Genomic DNA, 16678 nt, shown 5'->3' on the forward strand with positions numbered 1-16678 from the left:
ACAAGGGTGAAAATCCTCTAGTTAGTTTCCTAGTAAATGAATTTATACTCTGCAATTCAAGGCTCTAAGCCTATAATCAGGACTTATAATCATCAACCTTATGGAATCATATTAAACAGATTAATACTGATCAGAATAAAATAGGGATCCAATTAATCATCTATCACAAGTAGAAGTCTCAAACTTTCATCCAGTTCGTGGTTGTAGGATCTGAGAGAATTCCAGACTGCTTTTTCCATTCAAATGTATCAGCAGTTCCAAAGTGATTTTCCTAATCAGCATCCACAGCCCCAAATTGCTGCTCAAGGCCTGAATTCAGGTCTCAGTTAGTCCTCACCTGTCTGTTCTTGGACTGATTCCAAGACAGTGCTAATGGCCACCTTAGGGTCTTCTCCCAGTTTGATATGATTTCTGATTGCAAAAAGCAGATCCAAACTCACCAACAGTTTGCTTCCCACATTAAAGAGACCTGCCAGTTAAGAGGTAAAAAAGGAGTCAAGTCTTGGATTGTAATCAGGAATGCCAGACAGCCTAAATGCTAGCCTATCTTAAGGTTAATCAAAGTCTAGGACAGAGTGCATATTAGGAATCTCTCTCTCTCCCCTTTCAATTCCTAACACCGATTAGTCTTCAAGACAGAAATCTGTACCTCTCTAACTAAACTTGTGAAATTCACACAGGAATGAACCAAGAGGGTTCATTTTGTGTTTCTTCTTTGCTTTTTCTGGCTTCATTCTTGCTCTCTAGCTACACTCACTCTGGATTTCTTTGGTCTCTCCTCCCTTCCCAGCCTCTTCTTTGCTTTCTTTTGAGTGCCATCTTATAGTGGTTCAGGGTGAAACTAGAAAATATATTTAAGATGAGTTTAGAAGGATGCAAAGATGATCAGTTATAAAGAGAAACAAAGACATTGGAGGACCCATGATTCCCCCCATGTTACTTGGTGTACTTGCCAGAGGATCTGTCACAAAGTCCCAGAATTTTAAAGTTAAAGGGGACTTCAATCACTCACCTATCTAGTTCAGTCAACATATAAAAGAAATTCTTGAATACAACCCTAAATTTTAGTTCAGTCTTTGCCTGAAGACCTCCAAGGAAGGGCACCTTAATACCTCCAGGAGCAGGCCCGTCCAATCCAGACAGTTCTAAGTATGAGGATGCTTTTGACATCAATACTTAATTTGTCCCTGCAACTTCCACGCTCCTAGTCCTGTCTTCTGGGACCAAACAGACCAGACCCTCCCTCTTATGACAGCCTTGCAAACAACTGAAGAGAGCCACCACCCCTTGCTCTCAGCTCAATTTTTCTTCTCTCCAGTCTAAACATACCCAGTTCCTTCAATGAGTTCTCATGTCTTGGACTCAAGGCCTATCAACACCCTGGGGAAGAACACTGATCCAGTAGCTGGACTGGACCACAGGGCTGACCAGTCCTCAATGTTTTAGGGCATTAGGTTCCAGAACTCATTGAATGGACTCAGCTAGAGCAGAAAGGATCTGTATACCTGTGTAAATGTCTGTGAAGCTGTGCAAAGCCAAACACTGCGGATTCAGGCACATCTTCACCTGGGCAGTAACCAGCTGTAATCGATATGCTGTAAGCAACCAGCACTCCTGTGGTCCAGCCAAGGAGCTAAAGCAAAAAAGGGGGGGGGGGAGGAGAACGACAGAATAGATGCCAACTTGTAATGAAGTTACAAGGCTAAGTAAACCAAGGATGATGTTTACAAGAACTGGTAGAAAAAACAGGAAATGTTTTTGAAAGCTTCCAGCTCTAAAAGATTTCCAGACTGTCTATATGCTGATTAGTCATAAATTCACTTTCTCATCACCACTAAATTTAAGTCAACTGTTCCTCCCCATCATAGACTCAACTAAGCCCCAAAACTGCTTTTGAAACTATTTCTATTTGTGTGTTCCAGTCCTGTTAATTCCAAATTGGGCAAAATGTTGCTTAGGGTCTAGGAAGGCTGGAATAAATACTGTATTAATACCTAATTCTATGAAAATAAGTTCTATGGAGGGAACCTCTGGAAAACTTGAGTGTAAAGTAAGAAGTTTCAAAATTAAGGGGCTTGAAAAAAGCCTTTGAAAGGTAGGATACAATCATGGAACTAAGAGTTAAGCAGGGGCCAGGATAAAGCTAAAAGGGGCTCTTACTTTTGTCCCCCTTTGAATAAAGGACTGCTACAGAGGAGGCACTGCGTGGATGGAGATTCGTAATAATTCGACCAAGAGGTCTGCTCGATGGTGACCGTCTCCTCACTCACGTTGGACAGGATGAGTCGGGAGCTGTTGAGTTCGTGGATCAGGGTGAAGACCTCGGCCAGCTCCGACTCATTCTCTGGGATCTGCAGGACCTTGCGCAATAGTTGCAGTGTGGACTGGCGTTGGATCTCCTTCTGGGCCTGGCTCAAGGGCTCAGTTGTATTCAGCACATCGGGGGATGGCGAGCTCACCTCCTGGGATGAGATGGAACTGTTCACCAGGTCATCAGGGCAGAATGTGACAACTCTGGGATGTACACCCAGTTATGGAGGCCCAGGACCTTGGGTCTTTGCTGCCAATTGCTTTATAAGCCTCTCTGGAATAGATTCAAGGGCCAGTCCCCAAGTAAACATCAGCACTGCCTTTTCCTGCCCCACAACTCTAAAAGTAATAAAGCTAACTCTTTCCAGCATTGTTGCGGAACAAAGTTCTATAAATTCATTATGAAATTATTACTGACTTAGAGTTTAGTATCAAAAGGTAGGGGTAAGTTTCCATGTTCAAAACTATATTATGAACATTGCTATCTTCTCCTTGAATCTTAACACAATCAGTCATTCAGCTGAAACAAGGCTTCATAATGGGCACTTGGTAAATGTTAGATTGCTGGTAATGAATATAACACTTTCCCCCTATTTTTCAAAAGGATTAGTTCCTCATCTCCAGTGTCTAATTTAATTTGCATTTTACAAGATCCCAAGTGTGGTTTAAAAAAAACAAAACAACTACTTGATCTCAATAATAGCTAACAATAAATTGCATTGAAATTTAATACAAAAAAATTGGAGTTTTAGTATTAAAATGCATTGGAGTCTCAAGGAGAATCTTAAGGACAAAGAGCACAAATGCCTAGACTTTTATGAAGAGGTACTACTTTTCATATCTCCAAAGTCATGAAATACAGAGTGAGGGAATAAGATGGATCCAAGGGGCAGTGAAGGACTAAAGTAGTTCTCCATGCTGCAGTTATCTAGATAGGGGTCCCAGGGGTAAACAAAATGGGTATCTCCTATAATTTCTACCTGATCTCAGACAAGAAATTCTCTGTTTAAAAGCAAGGATCAATTTATTTGGTACAGTCTATATAATCAAAGGGGAAGGCAGCCAGCACTAAGAGGTTAGAGAGAAGGGTTTAAAATTATTTGCTTATCCTGAATAGCAGGAACTTTGATCAGAGTTACTTTTTTTTTGAATATGAGATTTGTAGTTAGAGAACAGTGTTCAAAAAGTGCTTCTACTATTTATACATTAAGTGATTCTTTGTTTCTGGTTGACAGTACATTTCATTGATCATCATACACAATTCATCAAGGGTTTGGATGAAATGGTCTCTAAGATCCTGTCCAATTCCAAAATCTATGATCCAAAGTTTGAATTCCTCCTTTTTTGCTTACTCGGTCAGTGTGTAGTTCTCAACTCTACACACGCCAAATCTGCTTTGCCTAGCAACAAGTATACCATACTAATTAAAAGAATGAATAAGTCAGAGAATTTCCTAATTTTGATCTAAGTGAGACACCAAAATCCTGTCTGATGAAGAAAAGCTAATCTTCTTTTGCTTTTTATTCTGATTCCACCATAATCATGCTCCTGGTCACTTTTCTAGTCTTATTTCATATTATCCCTCTGTTCATAATCAATGCTTCAAATAACTGGACTCTTTTCTGGCTCCTCTCACTGTTCCCTATGCTTGAAACACCAACTAACTCCTCATTTCAGACCTCAATTTGTTATGTACCAAATTCTCACTATTATGGAAGTGCATTAGAGTTATCTATATTTGCTACTCATTTACCCCTCCAAAACTCTAAGTTCCACGAAGGCAAGAGCTATGTATCTAAATTTTGTATCCTCAGTGCCTACCACTGTGCCTTCCTCACAGTCAGTAATTAATAAAAGCTTAAAGAGTGAATAAGACAAACCCTTGTGAGAGTGTGAGAACTTATAATGCTTTAAAAGCTAGTGATACAGGTGAAGCATTTTTCTGTAAGTCAAAACAAGCTACAATAACTTTTCAAACATTTTGAAGAATTTCCATGTAGAAAATAAAATTAGATATTGTTTTATATAAGAAACCAATGTGAAAGAGAAGTCTAAATGGAATATAGGATGTTTTAATTCAAAAGAATTCTATAGCACTGGATTGAAATCCTCCAGTGCTACAAAAATTTTGATTTGTTTTTCCACCATCCCCTCTCAGAAAACACAAAAAAAATTAATCCCCCCCCCCCCAAGTCCCATATCAGGGCTTAGTCTACAACTCATTGCTTTGGTTTAGCCTATGTTCTTTACCTGGCCAATGTGAACTGACCCCTTAACCTAGTAGCCTTACACTTACTATTAAAAGATGATTATGGTGATCAAGTAGAACATTCTGAAGTATGATACAATTATGACTTTCTATAATAAATCTCAACCCAAGATCAGCAAGTAAATCCAAAGGAGGCGGGAAGAAAAAGAACTCACAACAGACTTGGGTGCTTTCTCTGTTCGGTCTTTGGCAAGGTTGTAGCCACAGCTAGGACAAATCCGTGGCTTGTGTCTGTTGGTGTAGACATAACTACAAGAGGGATTCTTACACTTTCCCCGGCCTCTTGACGTTGCCAGGCCGAGGTCCTGAGAAAAAGATGACATTCAAATATTTGCTAAATTCAAATTAAGATAATCTGATTTTTTTCATTCCCAAGAAATTCAGTCACACACAGCCTTCCTTCAAATCTAATCAAACACCCCAGTTTGACTTTGCCATTAACTTGAAATGTGACCTTGGGCACGTCTTTGGGACACAGCATATCAATCTGTAAAATAAAATTGGTCTAAATCAGGAATGTCCAAATTGCAGTTGCAGTGTGATTTTATGTAGCTGCCATATGATTTTATGCGGCCCACCTGTGAGTTTATTAAATGCTTTAGTAAATCAAGCAGAGTCTACTGCAGAACTCTCATTAAAACGGCAAATCAAATTATATTGCCTGTTATTTCAATAAAAACTTTTAAAAGTAAGGTTGGACAGCCCTGGTCTAGATCAAGGGCTCTTAATCTGAGGTACACAAATTTAGTTTTTAAAAAAATGTTGACAATGTATTTCAGTGCAATTGGTTTCCTTTGTAATCCTACATATTTTATGCATTTAAAAGCATTCTGAAAAGGGGTTCCTGGGTTTCATCAGCCTGCTAATAGAGTCCATGACACAAAAAAAGTCTGATTTAGATGTTATCTAACTCCAACATCCTATCTTTCACAATAAATTCCTGTAATTCTCACAAGCAAGAATTCTATGACAAGAAATCACTAGTTCCACTAGGCTGACACCCCTCCAGGGAACAACTACAGCAAAAAAAAAAAAAAAAAAAAAAAAAAGCTGCAGAACGACTTTCTGTGAGCTCACAACTTGGCTCCCAAAATGCTCCATATAGTCATACTCCTCTTTTGTTAGCACTTACTTTACTTTCAGTGTAACAGTTTTTATAGTAAATGAACGAGGACAGTTCAAACAGAAGACCTGAGTAAAATCACTGACTGGGAACATAGTCTCCTTAGAGAACTAGATCTTACTCATTTCTAAAATGTTTGCACTTTCCAGAGGGGCAGTCAAAAAATCCAGAAGATCTAGCAATATTAGTATTGATTAATTAATAATCAAACCATCAATCGATATGCTCAACGTCATTATTACAAGGGAAGTATTTGGCTAAGTTAGTGTTTTGGAGATATAAGAGAAAAGTCAATTCTTGGTTATTCAATGGTGCAGCTGGAATGAAATACTACAACTGATGACTCCCAGTAAAGCCAAGGATTTCAACTGATCTGCAACTTAACTTATCCCAGGCAGAAAATTTAGTAGCATCTTTTAAATATTGCCTCTAGGTCACAGTCATTTGAAGCTTTTCCTGAAGGAATTCAGATAATGAAATGAATCCCTTGGGTCTCCGCTATCAATAATCAACTCTCACCCCTGTGACCCAAACCTATCTCTATATCAAACCTCATGCATAAAGAGGCACTCACCAGAGTGACAGTGCAGCTGTATTTATAAGAAGGGAAGATATTCGGTTTGACTTCTACAACTTTCACCTGAGATGTCTTATTAGAAGGACTGCTTAGTAGCTGTGGATCAGAACATAGTAGGTTAAACAAAAACTTCTGCAATGTATTTTAATATTTCCAAATTATATGTAGTATCTTGCTAGGGTTACAAATCCTGAAAGCATTCCTAATAGGTAATTTCCAATGGGAAAAAAATAAATGTCATTATGAATTATAGGTTCTAAATTAGAATTTGTTCATTCCTCTAAAAGAAAACTCATCCTAAATCTAGGGGATGCGAGATTCACAAAATGTGCAATTTCTTCACTTTCTAGTTTAATGTGGACCACAAACATTTGCCAGTTCTGAGCATAAGACCAGTGAAAGACTTTACTTTTAAGGATTTTGACTCACCTTTTGTTCACTGATGCCAGAAAGCTGTTGGACAGGGTGGCCCAACTGCTTCATTGTACTTGGCTTCAAGCCAGAAGTCCTCACTAAGGAAGACTTATCTGTGAAAAGAATGGAGATGAAGAATGAGAAACATTTTGTAATACTTTTCGCCACTTGACTAAGTAAAGATAATTAAATCCCCGATCTTATTCCCACATTACTATTACTACTTACAGGATCTAACTAGTTCACACTCAAGAATGCCCTGCATTCAGGAAGCCCTTACCATTTAAAGAAAAATACTCTTTGATCCTTGGCAGTTCAGTGCTGTTCTCTCTCCCCGCACTTGCTGGGGCAGGAAGAATTGCTCGCATGGGTCTTGCTGCAGCCAGTAAGGAAGGTTTTCCTCGTACTCTACTCTTTAACTCCTGAGTTCTGTGGCCAACAGTTGGCAAATCAACTCTGAAAGAAAAGAAGGGCAATTTTCAACTTGGTCTTGAATCATTGGGGGTCTGGAGATAACCAAAGAAGGAAATCTAAATTACTAGATTTCTTCTCTGGAGAAAATACAGTATCATATCTACTAATTTATTACTTAAACAAAGCTACTCTACAGCAAAGATATTCAAATAAGAATTCAAATCTGTCAAAAAAATAAACAAAAACTGCAACCAAATCTTGGGAACCCACCCTGAAAGCATCTGCTAAGGTCTCTTCCCAGGGGCCTAATCCTGTTAACTGGTGACTTACTAAGCAGCCTGATGAGCTAGGTCACAGTAGTACTTCAACAGTGAAACCAGTAAGATTTGCAGGAGAAAAGGATGGAAGTCATAATGAAGTGGCAGGTATCTCACATAATTCTTCACAAAGGTTAGAAATGGAACAAGGGGAAATCTCATCACCAGGGAAGTAACATTTGGTAAAAAGGGCCAATATTTTCTCACTGAAAGGATCATGATAGGAGGCTTGATACCCAAGGTCTTAAGGAAAACTCACTGGAAATGTCAACAACATATGGAGGACTGGAGCAACAATACAGTGGAACAAGCAAAAGCCTTAAAACCTGGAAAGCTGAGCTGTATGCTCAAGCTTCACCTGTCACTTATTAGGTAACCATAGGAAACATTTTTATTATACAATGTCTATTCAGAAACATTTTATTTCTGTCTCTAACACCTAGTGCTCTGCATATGCTTAAATGCTTGTTAGATCTCTCAAGGCCTCAATTTCTTCATTTATAAAATGGGAACTGTGCCCTATCCTTCCTTACCTCCTGGCAATGCTATAAGAATATAAAAGAAAATAAGTATTGAAGGTATTTTCAGCTCTTTGAGGATTTCTTTATAAATATGCACTCATTGCAATAATTCAAAAAATCTGTTTTATCAGATTGCATCTCTCCTACACATTAGGTGATGTTTCTTGGGTTACTGTGGCAGAAAAGCCCAAAACAAGACAAAAAGCTCAGCCTTTGAAGACTGTTTCTTTATATTTAGTTCAGACTGGTCCTCTGATGACAAATACACATCCTGGCTATACTTGTTGGAGGATTCACTCCAATGGTTAGTCTTTGGAAACTTGGAATCATTTCTATAATAAAATAATCTATGTAGTCTTATAAAGACACAGAACAACTTACCCTGAGGGTTTTTTTGCTGTGGATGATGGAAGGCTGGAGGTCCTGGTTCCCTCAGTCAATGCTGGTGCATGGAACTGTGAGCTCTCTCTCTCTTCTGACCCGGCGGAAGCCTCATGTTCCAAACTATGCTTGCTTGACAAGGTCATTACTGCTGAATTCCCACTCTCACCTGGTGTCCCTGGGTTAGTGAGGATGTGAGCCTCAGAGATGATGATTTCCTCCCATTCTCCCTCCTGGACTGATTCGCCCACAGGTACCACACTCAGGAGCTGGCTAACAGCTTCTGAGTTCTCCAGTGTTACTTTGGAGGGGTTTTCCTTCATAGACCCCTGATCCAAGGTGATTGGCTGCTGACTTCTTTTAGTGACAGGGACTTTGGGGGAGACACTCGAGCCCAATTCCACTTTGATTTTGGCTGGCTTCTCCTAGAAAGAAGAAATATCTTCATTTCAAAGCCTTAAAAACTCAGAATTAAGAGGAAAATTTCTAGCAAAAGTGAAACTAGTGAGTGAAACAAGGACATGATTAAGCAGCCTTTTTGCATGATTCTGAATGATGCCATGTCTTGGCTGGTTCTTTTCTACCATGTCTAAGATAAGTCACTTGGGTCGTGACATATCTTGGATTTAAGTATACACATGAGAAGAGGTCAATAAAAATGGGCTTAAGTGACTTGCCCTAGGTCACACAGCTAGTTAATATTAAGTGTCTGAGGCCACATTTGAACTCAGGTCTTCCTGACTTTGGGGCTAGTGATTCATCCATTGGGCCACCTTAGCTGCCCCTTCTTTCCCTACTTTTAGCAAATAATTTGAGTAATAATGGAAATGATTATTCTTTGAATGTTTTATAACTCCATGAATTCTACCTATAAATCTATTTAGTCCAGGGTTTTTTTTTCCTTTAAGTTCTTTAACTTCCAAAGATTTCCTTAATTTTCCAAAGAGATCCAAAGACTTCAGTTACTGAGAGGAAGAATTCATTCTCTAACAAAAACATCTGAAAAATGGACAGAAGTCTGACAGAAATGAGGTTTAGACCAATGCCTCACAACATACACCAAGATAGAGCTAAACAGATAGATGACTTATAAATAAAAGGTCGTAATAAAAAAAATTATAGACACAAGAAAAAAATTACCATTCAGATCTATGAGGATAGTGGAAGAATTAATGAATAAACAAGTGAAAGAGAGGATCAGACAAAATAAAATGGTCAATTTTTATTATATAAAATTTTAAAGTGCTTTCACAAATTAATATAGAGAACAGAATGAAGGGTTATTGGGGGAAAATCATTACAACTGGTCTCTTTGATAAGGTCTCATTTTCAGGATGAGAAACTGTTCAAATTTATAAAACCAAGAGTCATTCTCCAGTATATAAATGGTCAAAAACTGTGAATAGTTAGTTTTCAAAGGAAAAAAGTCCAAGCAATCAACAACCATATTTTAAAATGTTATAAATAAAAAATAATTGGAGAAATGCAAATAAAAACAATTTTGAGAATTCATCCCATAACTATCAGACTGGCAAAAATGTCAAAAAAAGAAAAGGATAAATATTAGAAGAGTTTTGTAAAAACAAGTATGCTAAAATGTTGTTAGAACTGTGAAATGGCATTTCTTGGCCCTTTGTAACCTGTTCCCCTCTCAATTTCTAGTCTTTTTACACCTAACAACCCTTCCATCTCTCACTTACAGTCTGACCCAGTGACACTGACTTCCTTACTGTTCTCCCATCTCTGAAATCCAAGCATTTTCTCTAGTTGATACTCTATGCATGGAATACTCTCCTTCCTCATTTTTACCTCCCAACTTCCTCTAGTCCTAGATAAAAATCCAACCTTCTGTAAGAAGTCATTCCTGATCCCTCTTAATTCCAGTGTCATCTTTCTATTGATTATTTTCAATTATCCTGTATATACCTTGTTGTTACTTCTACTACTACTACTACAACTACTACTATGACTAAAACTACTACTGCTGCTGCCACTACCACTACTCCTACTATTACTGCTGCTGCCGCCGCCACTACTACTACTACTACTACTATTACTGCTGCTGCTCCTTCGAAGAATGAAAACCACACCAAACAACCAAATGATTGGAGGTGTGGGTAGCACAATTATGTTTATTATAGTGAGGTGTATTTTGTGCAAGACATACTTCTTGCTTGCCTTTATCAGAATCATTTCATCCCAGGATTTGATTTGTAGGATAAAGGATTATTGAGAAGGTCTGGCTACTGTGAGAGTCTCTTGGCCTTAAATGGTTTCTATTCCTCTCATATCAGTGAGGCACTGTGGCACATCAGCAATTTTGGGGAAAGCACCAGTCTGTGCTCTGTGATAAAATATACAACAACCTGGTACATTTTAATGTTGGCTCCTCCAGTAGGTTTTGAATTACTTAGGAGTAGAGACTATTTTTTTTATTTTTCTTTGTATTCTCAGCACTTAATACAGGGTCTGGAACAAAGTAGTGCTAAATGATTGCTTACTGGTTGACTAATTGAACTGGATCAGCCTTCCAGAAAACAATTTGCAATTATTCCCCAAAAGTTCCCAAATTGTACATACCCTTTTATTCGGCTATACTACTATTAGGCCTATACATTGCAAAGAAATCAAAGAAAGGATAAAAGGATTTAACATGCAAAAAAATAGTTATGGCAGTTCTAATTGTGTCAAGAGAGGATGTCTTCCCACTAAGGAACAAGTTAACAAATTGTGGAATATGAACATGGGACATTATAGTGCAAAAAATGATAATTTCAGAGGAAACTGAAGCAGAATGTAGAAAGAACAAGAATAATTTTTATCACAATAACATAGAGAAAAGCAATTTTGAAAGACTTTAAAGCTTTTATTAATGCAATGAACAAAGAGTACAAAAGAATGACAATAGAATGTGCCACTTTCCTACTGACAAAGAAATGATTAACTTATATACAGAAAGAGATTATTTTTAGACATGACTAAAATGGGAATTTGTTTTGCTAGACTATAAACTACGCATTGAAGGATTAGGCAACTGGATGGCAAAATGGATAAAGCAATGGGCCTGGAGTCAAGACCTGAGTTCAAATTCGGTCTCAGATACTTACAAGTCTTGACTTTGGGCAAATCATTTAGCCTGATTATCTCTATTTCCTCATCTGTAAAATGAGCTAGAGAAAAAATGGCAAACCACTCCACTCCAGTATTTTTGCCAAGAAAACCTCAAATAGGGTCATGAAGAATAGGACATAAACATGTCCTCCTCCTAATGGAAGAGTCAGCATTAGAATGTACAGGTTGTTGTATATTTTATCACATAGCACAGACCAGTGCTTTGCCCAGAAGTGCTGATATGCCACGGTGCCTCACTGATATGTAAGGAATCAAAACCATTTAAGACCAAAAGACTCCTGCAGTAGCCAGATCATCTCCAATAATCCTGTATCCTACAAATCAGGCCCTGGGATAAAATGATTCTGGTAAAGGCAAGCGAGAAGGATGTCTTGTACAGCATATAACAATAACAACTGAGGTATTAAAAATATATATTTGTTCAATGAGAAGTTGGGTGAGGGAAGAACAAAGGGGATAGTGGAAGAAAGATTAATTTTAAAATTGCATGACCTGAAAATAAAAATAATTAACTTTTCTTTTCAAAAAAGAAGTTCCTAGGATGTGTTCAGTCAGATAATAAACATTTATTAGGCACCTATTATATGCCAGGCACTATGTTAAGAACTAGGGATAAAAAATGAGGCAAAAGAATCTCTGTCCTCAAAGGTCTTACAATCTAATGAGAGAAAAAACAAATAACCTGTCCAATTTCTTCCCCCCCCCTTAAGATTAGGCTATTTAAACTCTCTATTTCTTGTTCTATTAATCTAGGTATTTTATATTCCTATAAATATTCATTTATCAGTTTTGAAGGTATACAAATGGGCAAAATCTTTTCTAATAATTTTATAATTTTATATTCATTTGTTATAAATTGTCAAACTTTAAAAAGACGATCATTTAGCTTTCCTTTCTCTTTAAAAAAGATTTGCTATGACTTATCTACTATTTTCAATCATTTTTATTTTTTTGCTTTACAAAATTTCTACATCTGTGTTCATTTGGTTTTTCTGTGTTGCATGCTTAAATCTATTGATCTAGTTTATACTTTGTTAAGGATTGCATGGGCAACATTTTCAATGTTATCTCATATTGTCTTATTATTTTCTTTGATGAAATTACTATTACTATGATTTATTCTTTGAAGCACCAAGTCTTTGGGATTAAATTAGTTGCTATTCAAGTTTAAATAAATTTTCAAAATTTTTTAATGATAATTTTTGTATAGATTCCACTCAGATTAGAAATATGAATGTTCCTTCCAATTCTACTCAATAATCACCAGACAACTAAATTATCTTATATTTCTAAATTTTTTTCCAATACTTTTTATCTTTTTATCAATTTTCTAGTTCTAAAAGGAACAAACTGAATTTATTTATCTATACTTTTAAATGAATTAACTTATTTAAATATTTAGTTATTATAATTTTATGCAAATATATTAAATTCAAAACTATACCTTGCTTTAATATCTTGTTTAGTTTTGCTTATTCTCTGTAATTACTACACTAGCTTATTAATGGATTTACCTGAACCATAATTCTACTCTATTCACTCATTTTAATTCTGTGAATTTTTATTTGAATGTGTTTCTTATAAACAAAATACTGTTCAAGTCTGCTTTACAATCTATCCTGTTACCCTCTTTCAACTTAATGGGTGAATTTGTCCTACTTATACTCACAGTTATAACTCATTGATAACTGGGTATTTTCCTCCATCATAATCTTACAAATTTTCCCTTTTCCTCTCTTCACTTTCATCTTTGCAAAAAATGTTTGCATTCTGCTCTCCTTGTCCTTACCTGTTTCCCTATTGAGTTTTATACCAAACATGTATGTGTCATCCTCCTTTGTCCACTTCAGATAAGAGATTCCTCCAATCCCTTCTTCCATGTTTGTATACCTGCACAAACTAGAATAAGTTCCTTTTGGTTCTTCTCTAGTATATTCCTTTCCCACTTTTTTATTTCTTCTCTTAAAACCAACAAAACAGAACAGTCACACCCACACTCTAAGTCTCTTGTTTCCCTCTGTGATCCTTGAATGCTTTGGGATTCTTAAGGAATACTTGCCTTTTCTCATTGTATTAGAATGTAAGCACTTATTCATTGATTAGCTCCAAACATTCAAAATATTTATCTTTTTAAGTTTCTCTTGATTCCTGTGTTTACTTTTCAAAGTTTCTTTCTAGCTCTGGTCTATAAAGTCTCTTTGTGGATGTACAAGCACTAAGTTGGCCCCAACAATTCCTGTGACTCCCAGTGCCCCAAGGAAATGAACATGTGGGCCCTGTCTCTCTGTCATCGCACCCCCCCCCCCCAAAGGGAGAGGCTCTGTCTACAGCATACTTGAAATATAGCTTCAGGTTCTAATTAATACAGCTTCTTCTGGTATGTAACAGGCCTTGGGAGATTTTGGGGAGTCCCTGATAGCTGTAGGCACAGGACTAGGCACCATGTGGCAACTCCATAAGCCATTTTCTAATTCCAGGTCACAGTTCCAGGGCAGAGAGGACTACAAGGATATGAGTCAGAGCTCTATAAGAGAAGAATTATGTTGAGAGAAAGCAAGGACCAGAGTGCAGATCAGGAGAGCCGCTGTCACATTTTCCCCTGGTTCAATACCACCTAACAAGCACTGAAAACTTAAGATGCCTTCCTTAACTAGCTATGAAAACACCAAAATGAAAAAGCCAAAAGCCTGGAAAAGGCACTCCTTTTACTCCAGAGAAATGAACAAAGTTCAATTCTATCAAGAAGTAGGCTGAAAAAATGAACAAATAACAATATAATCTGTGCAGAAAAAGTTACCATGCTGACAGGGAAGTTTAAGACACAGACTTAGAAGAAGACAATGACATGAAAATATCTACAAAAGCAAAGCCTTAAAGAAAAATGTAGATTGGATACAAGCCCAACAAGAATTCTTAGAACTAAAGAGAAAAGAAGGGGAAAAAAAAAGTTTTGAAAAAAATAGAGTGAATAGTAGAAGAAAATTTAGTTAAAGTAATGAGTTCAAGGACATGTAGTAAAAACAGGAGATGACAGGGAACAGCTAGAGTGTTCTGAACCTTTTAGATAGCAGGGAAATCAAACACATGGGATGAACCTTCTATGTCAAGCTTATGGGAGTCACACAATGAAGACAGAAATGGATGAGTTGCAATCTATATCAATGCAAGGAAATTTTTAAATGATTGATTTGAGTGCTGTTCAACAAAGAAGAATGAAGGGGATCCAGAAGAAGTAACCATTAAATTATTAGGAGATATTTGTATGTTGAAGTTCACCACCATATTGGTAAGCAAGGTGCTGAATTTTTAGCGACTGACATTTATGAAGTGAGTCATTGCAATCTACACTGACAGAGTACCTACACTAATAAGTATCGAACAACTGAACTTTAAATGCAATTGGTGTTGATCTTTAAAGCTAAGTCCCTAACAAATTATTATAAATAAAATGTTACCCTATGAATAAAGAATTTAGAGCTTCCCAAGTTTAAAAAGTATTTAGTAGACCTTACCTTTGGGATCCACTTTCCTCCCAGAAAGTTGCCACATGTTGGACACTTCGGTGGTTTATGTCTGGTGACATAGGTGAAAGAACAACCAGGGCTAGTGCAGTTCCCATGGCCCCTGCGGGTGTAAGTGGTTGTCTTGGAAGGAGAGAAGGAAAAAGACTATCTGAATTCTATGAGCCTTGGTTTCATCTACGGGTATAACTAAAGCATTATTTCACATAAGGATGTCACTTGTACAATTAATCATAGAATATTGGAATTGGAAAGTACTCAAGAGAGTCAGTTTATAAAAGAAATGAAGGCTTAGGGAAGTGACTAGTCCAATGTCATACTGCTACCTAATGGTAGTGCTGAGACTGAAACAAAACCCAGTTTGGATAACACTATTTTTCTTGTAGCTCTTGGCTCTTAATTTGATCAAAATCCAAGAATTTCTTTTGGGAAAACTTGAGAGATTCTTAGGCATATGTGATACCAGTAGGGAACAAAGAATGGTGGCAGCAGCAAAAGTTAAAGATGTATATCTATTCTGTGGGACTGTTCTTTTGTTTCTTCTCAGGCCTAGTTATTAGGTGTATTCATCAATAGCAGGTTTTTAGATGGAAAGCTACTAATTAACAGGTTGGTTCAGACAAATAGCAAACAGATTATGATATGACAATCCAGAAAAGGTAAATGAGAATAACCTCAAAAGATATCAAAAGATAGGAAAAAGTGACTCCAAGAAGGAGCACAACAGAGCAGAAAAAGAGTTCTAGAAGCTGAAGGTCCTGAATTTTAGTCTCAGAGGTTTTCTTATTTCCCAGAAAGGTGGCAGTAAATTCATATTATCATCAACAACAATAGTCGTGACCAAGAATAAATTTCCTGCCCTAAACAAATAATCATAAAACCATTCCCTCTACTAACCAGCTTGATAGAGGCAGAGTTTTCCACAACTGAGTGGGTAGGCAAAGGCAGCATGATAAACTGTGTTGTTGGTGCTGAGGGACTGCTTTCACTGGAGTCCTACAAAAACACATCAGAAAGAGGTTATATGGCAGAAAAAGGATTGAAACTCATTTCTTCAAATTCCCAGTCTACAGCTCTTTCTTCTATCTAATATTGGTCATTCTTTAGCTCTGGAAACTTTAAAGAAATTCTCTTACTAACTACTACTACATCACCCTTGTGAAAGTTAGGGAAGAAAATCACAGGATTAGGGGCAGCTAGGTGGCACAGTGGATAGAGCACGGGTTCTGGAGTAAGTAAGAGGGCCCTGACTTCAAATCCGACCTTAGATGCTTAATAATTATCTAGCTGTGTGACCTTGGGCAAGTCACTTAACCCATTGTCTTTCAAAAAACAACAACAACAACAAAAGAGAAAATTACAGGATTTCTAATACTAAAATGGAACAAGTAACATCTATTGCCTCCCACAAAGCAAATTATAAAAGAAGTGTAAGATTAAATCTCAGTTTATCCCCTAAACAAAATGAAAACAGAAAACAGAAAGGGGAATTTCTAGAATACAGTCATATGCAATATACTTCGATCGCCAAAAATCTTTGTTATAACAAGAAAACATAGGAGATGCAGTGACAGGTTAAAACACAGATTTCTTTCTTTCCCACTAAATAGCAACAAAATGTTCCATTCACTCAAGGGAAAAATGAGCTTAGTTCTCAAGTCCTTTCAGTCTATTTGGGGATACTTACACTTTTGTTGCA

The 16678-nt window shown here is 37.1% G+C and overlaps 1 protein-coding gene across 3 annotated transcripts in view; it reads right to left on the minus strand.

Annotated features, from left to right (window-relative positions):
- Window positions 1-16678, minus strand: part of HMGXB3 (HMG-box containing 3) — a 52055-nt gene that overhangs the window by 11345 nt on the left and 24032 nt on the right. For all 3 annotated transcript variants that reach the window (XM_074212650.1, XM_074212651.1, XM_074212649.1), the window contains 10 exons: window positions 15877-15975; window positions 14971-15102; window positions 8327-8751; window positions 6974-7149; window positions 6709-6806; window positions 6277-6375; window positions 4735-4884; window positions 2161-2462; window positions 1506-1633; window positions 338-469 (listed from right to left, as the gene is read on the minus strand). In XM_074212650.1, coding sequence (XP_074068751.1) covers window positions 338-469; window positions 1506-1633; window positions 2161-2462; window positions 4735-4884; window positions 6277-6375; window positions 6709-6806; window positions 6974-7149; window positions 8327-8751; window positions 14971-15102; window positions 15877-15975 — 1741 coding nt within the window. The remainder of the gene's footprint in view (window positions 1-337; window positions 470-1505; window positions 1634-2160; window positions 2463-4734; window positions 4885-6276; window positions 6376-6708; window positions 6807-6973; window positions 7150-8326; window positions 8752-14970; window positions 15103-15876; window positions 15976-16678) is intronic.

This window comes from Macrotis lagotis, chromosome 1 (genome assembly GCF_037893015.1).
Source record: "Macrotis lagotis isolate mMagLag1 chromosome 1, bilby.v1.9.chrom.fasta, whole genome shotgun sequence".
NCBI lineage: Eukaryota > Metazoa > Chordata > Mammalia > Peramelemorphia > Peramelidae > Macrotis > Macrotis lagotis.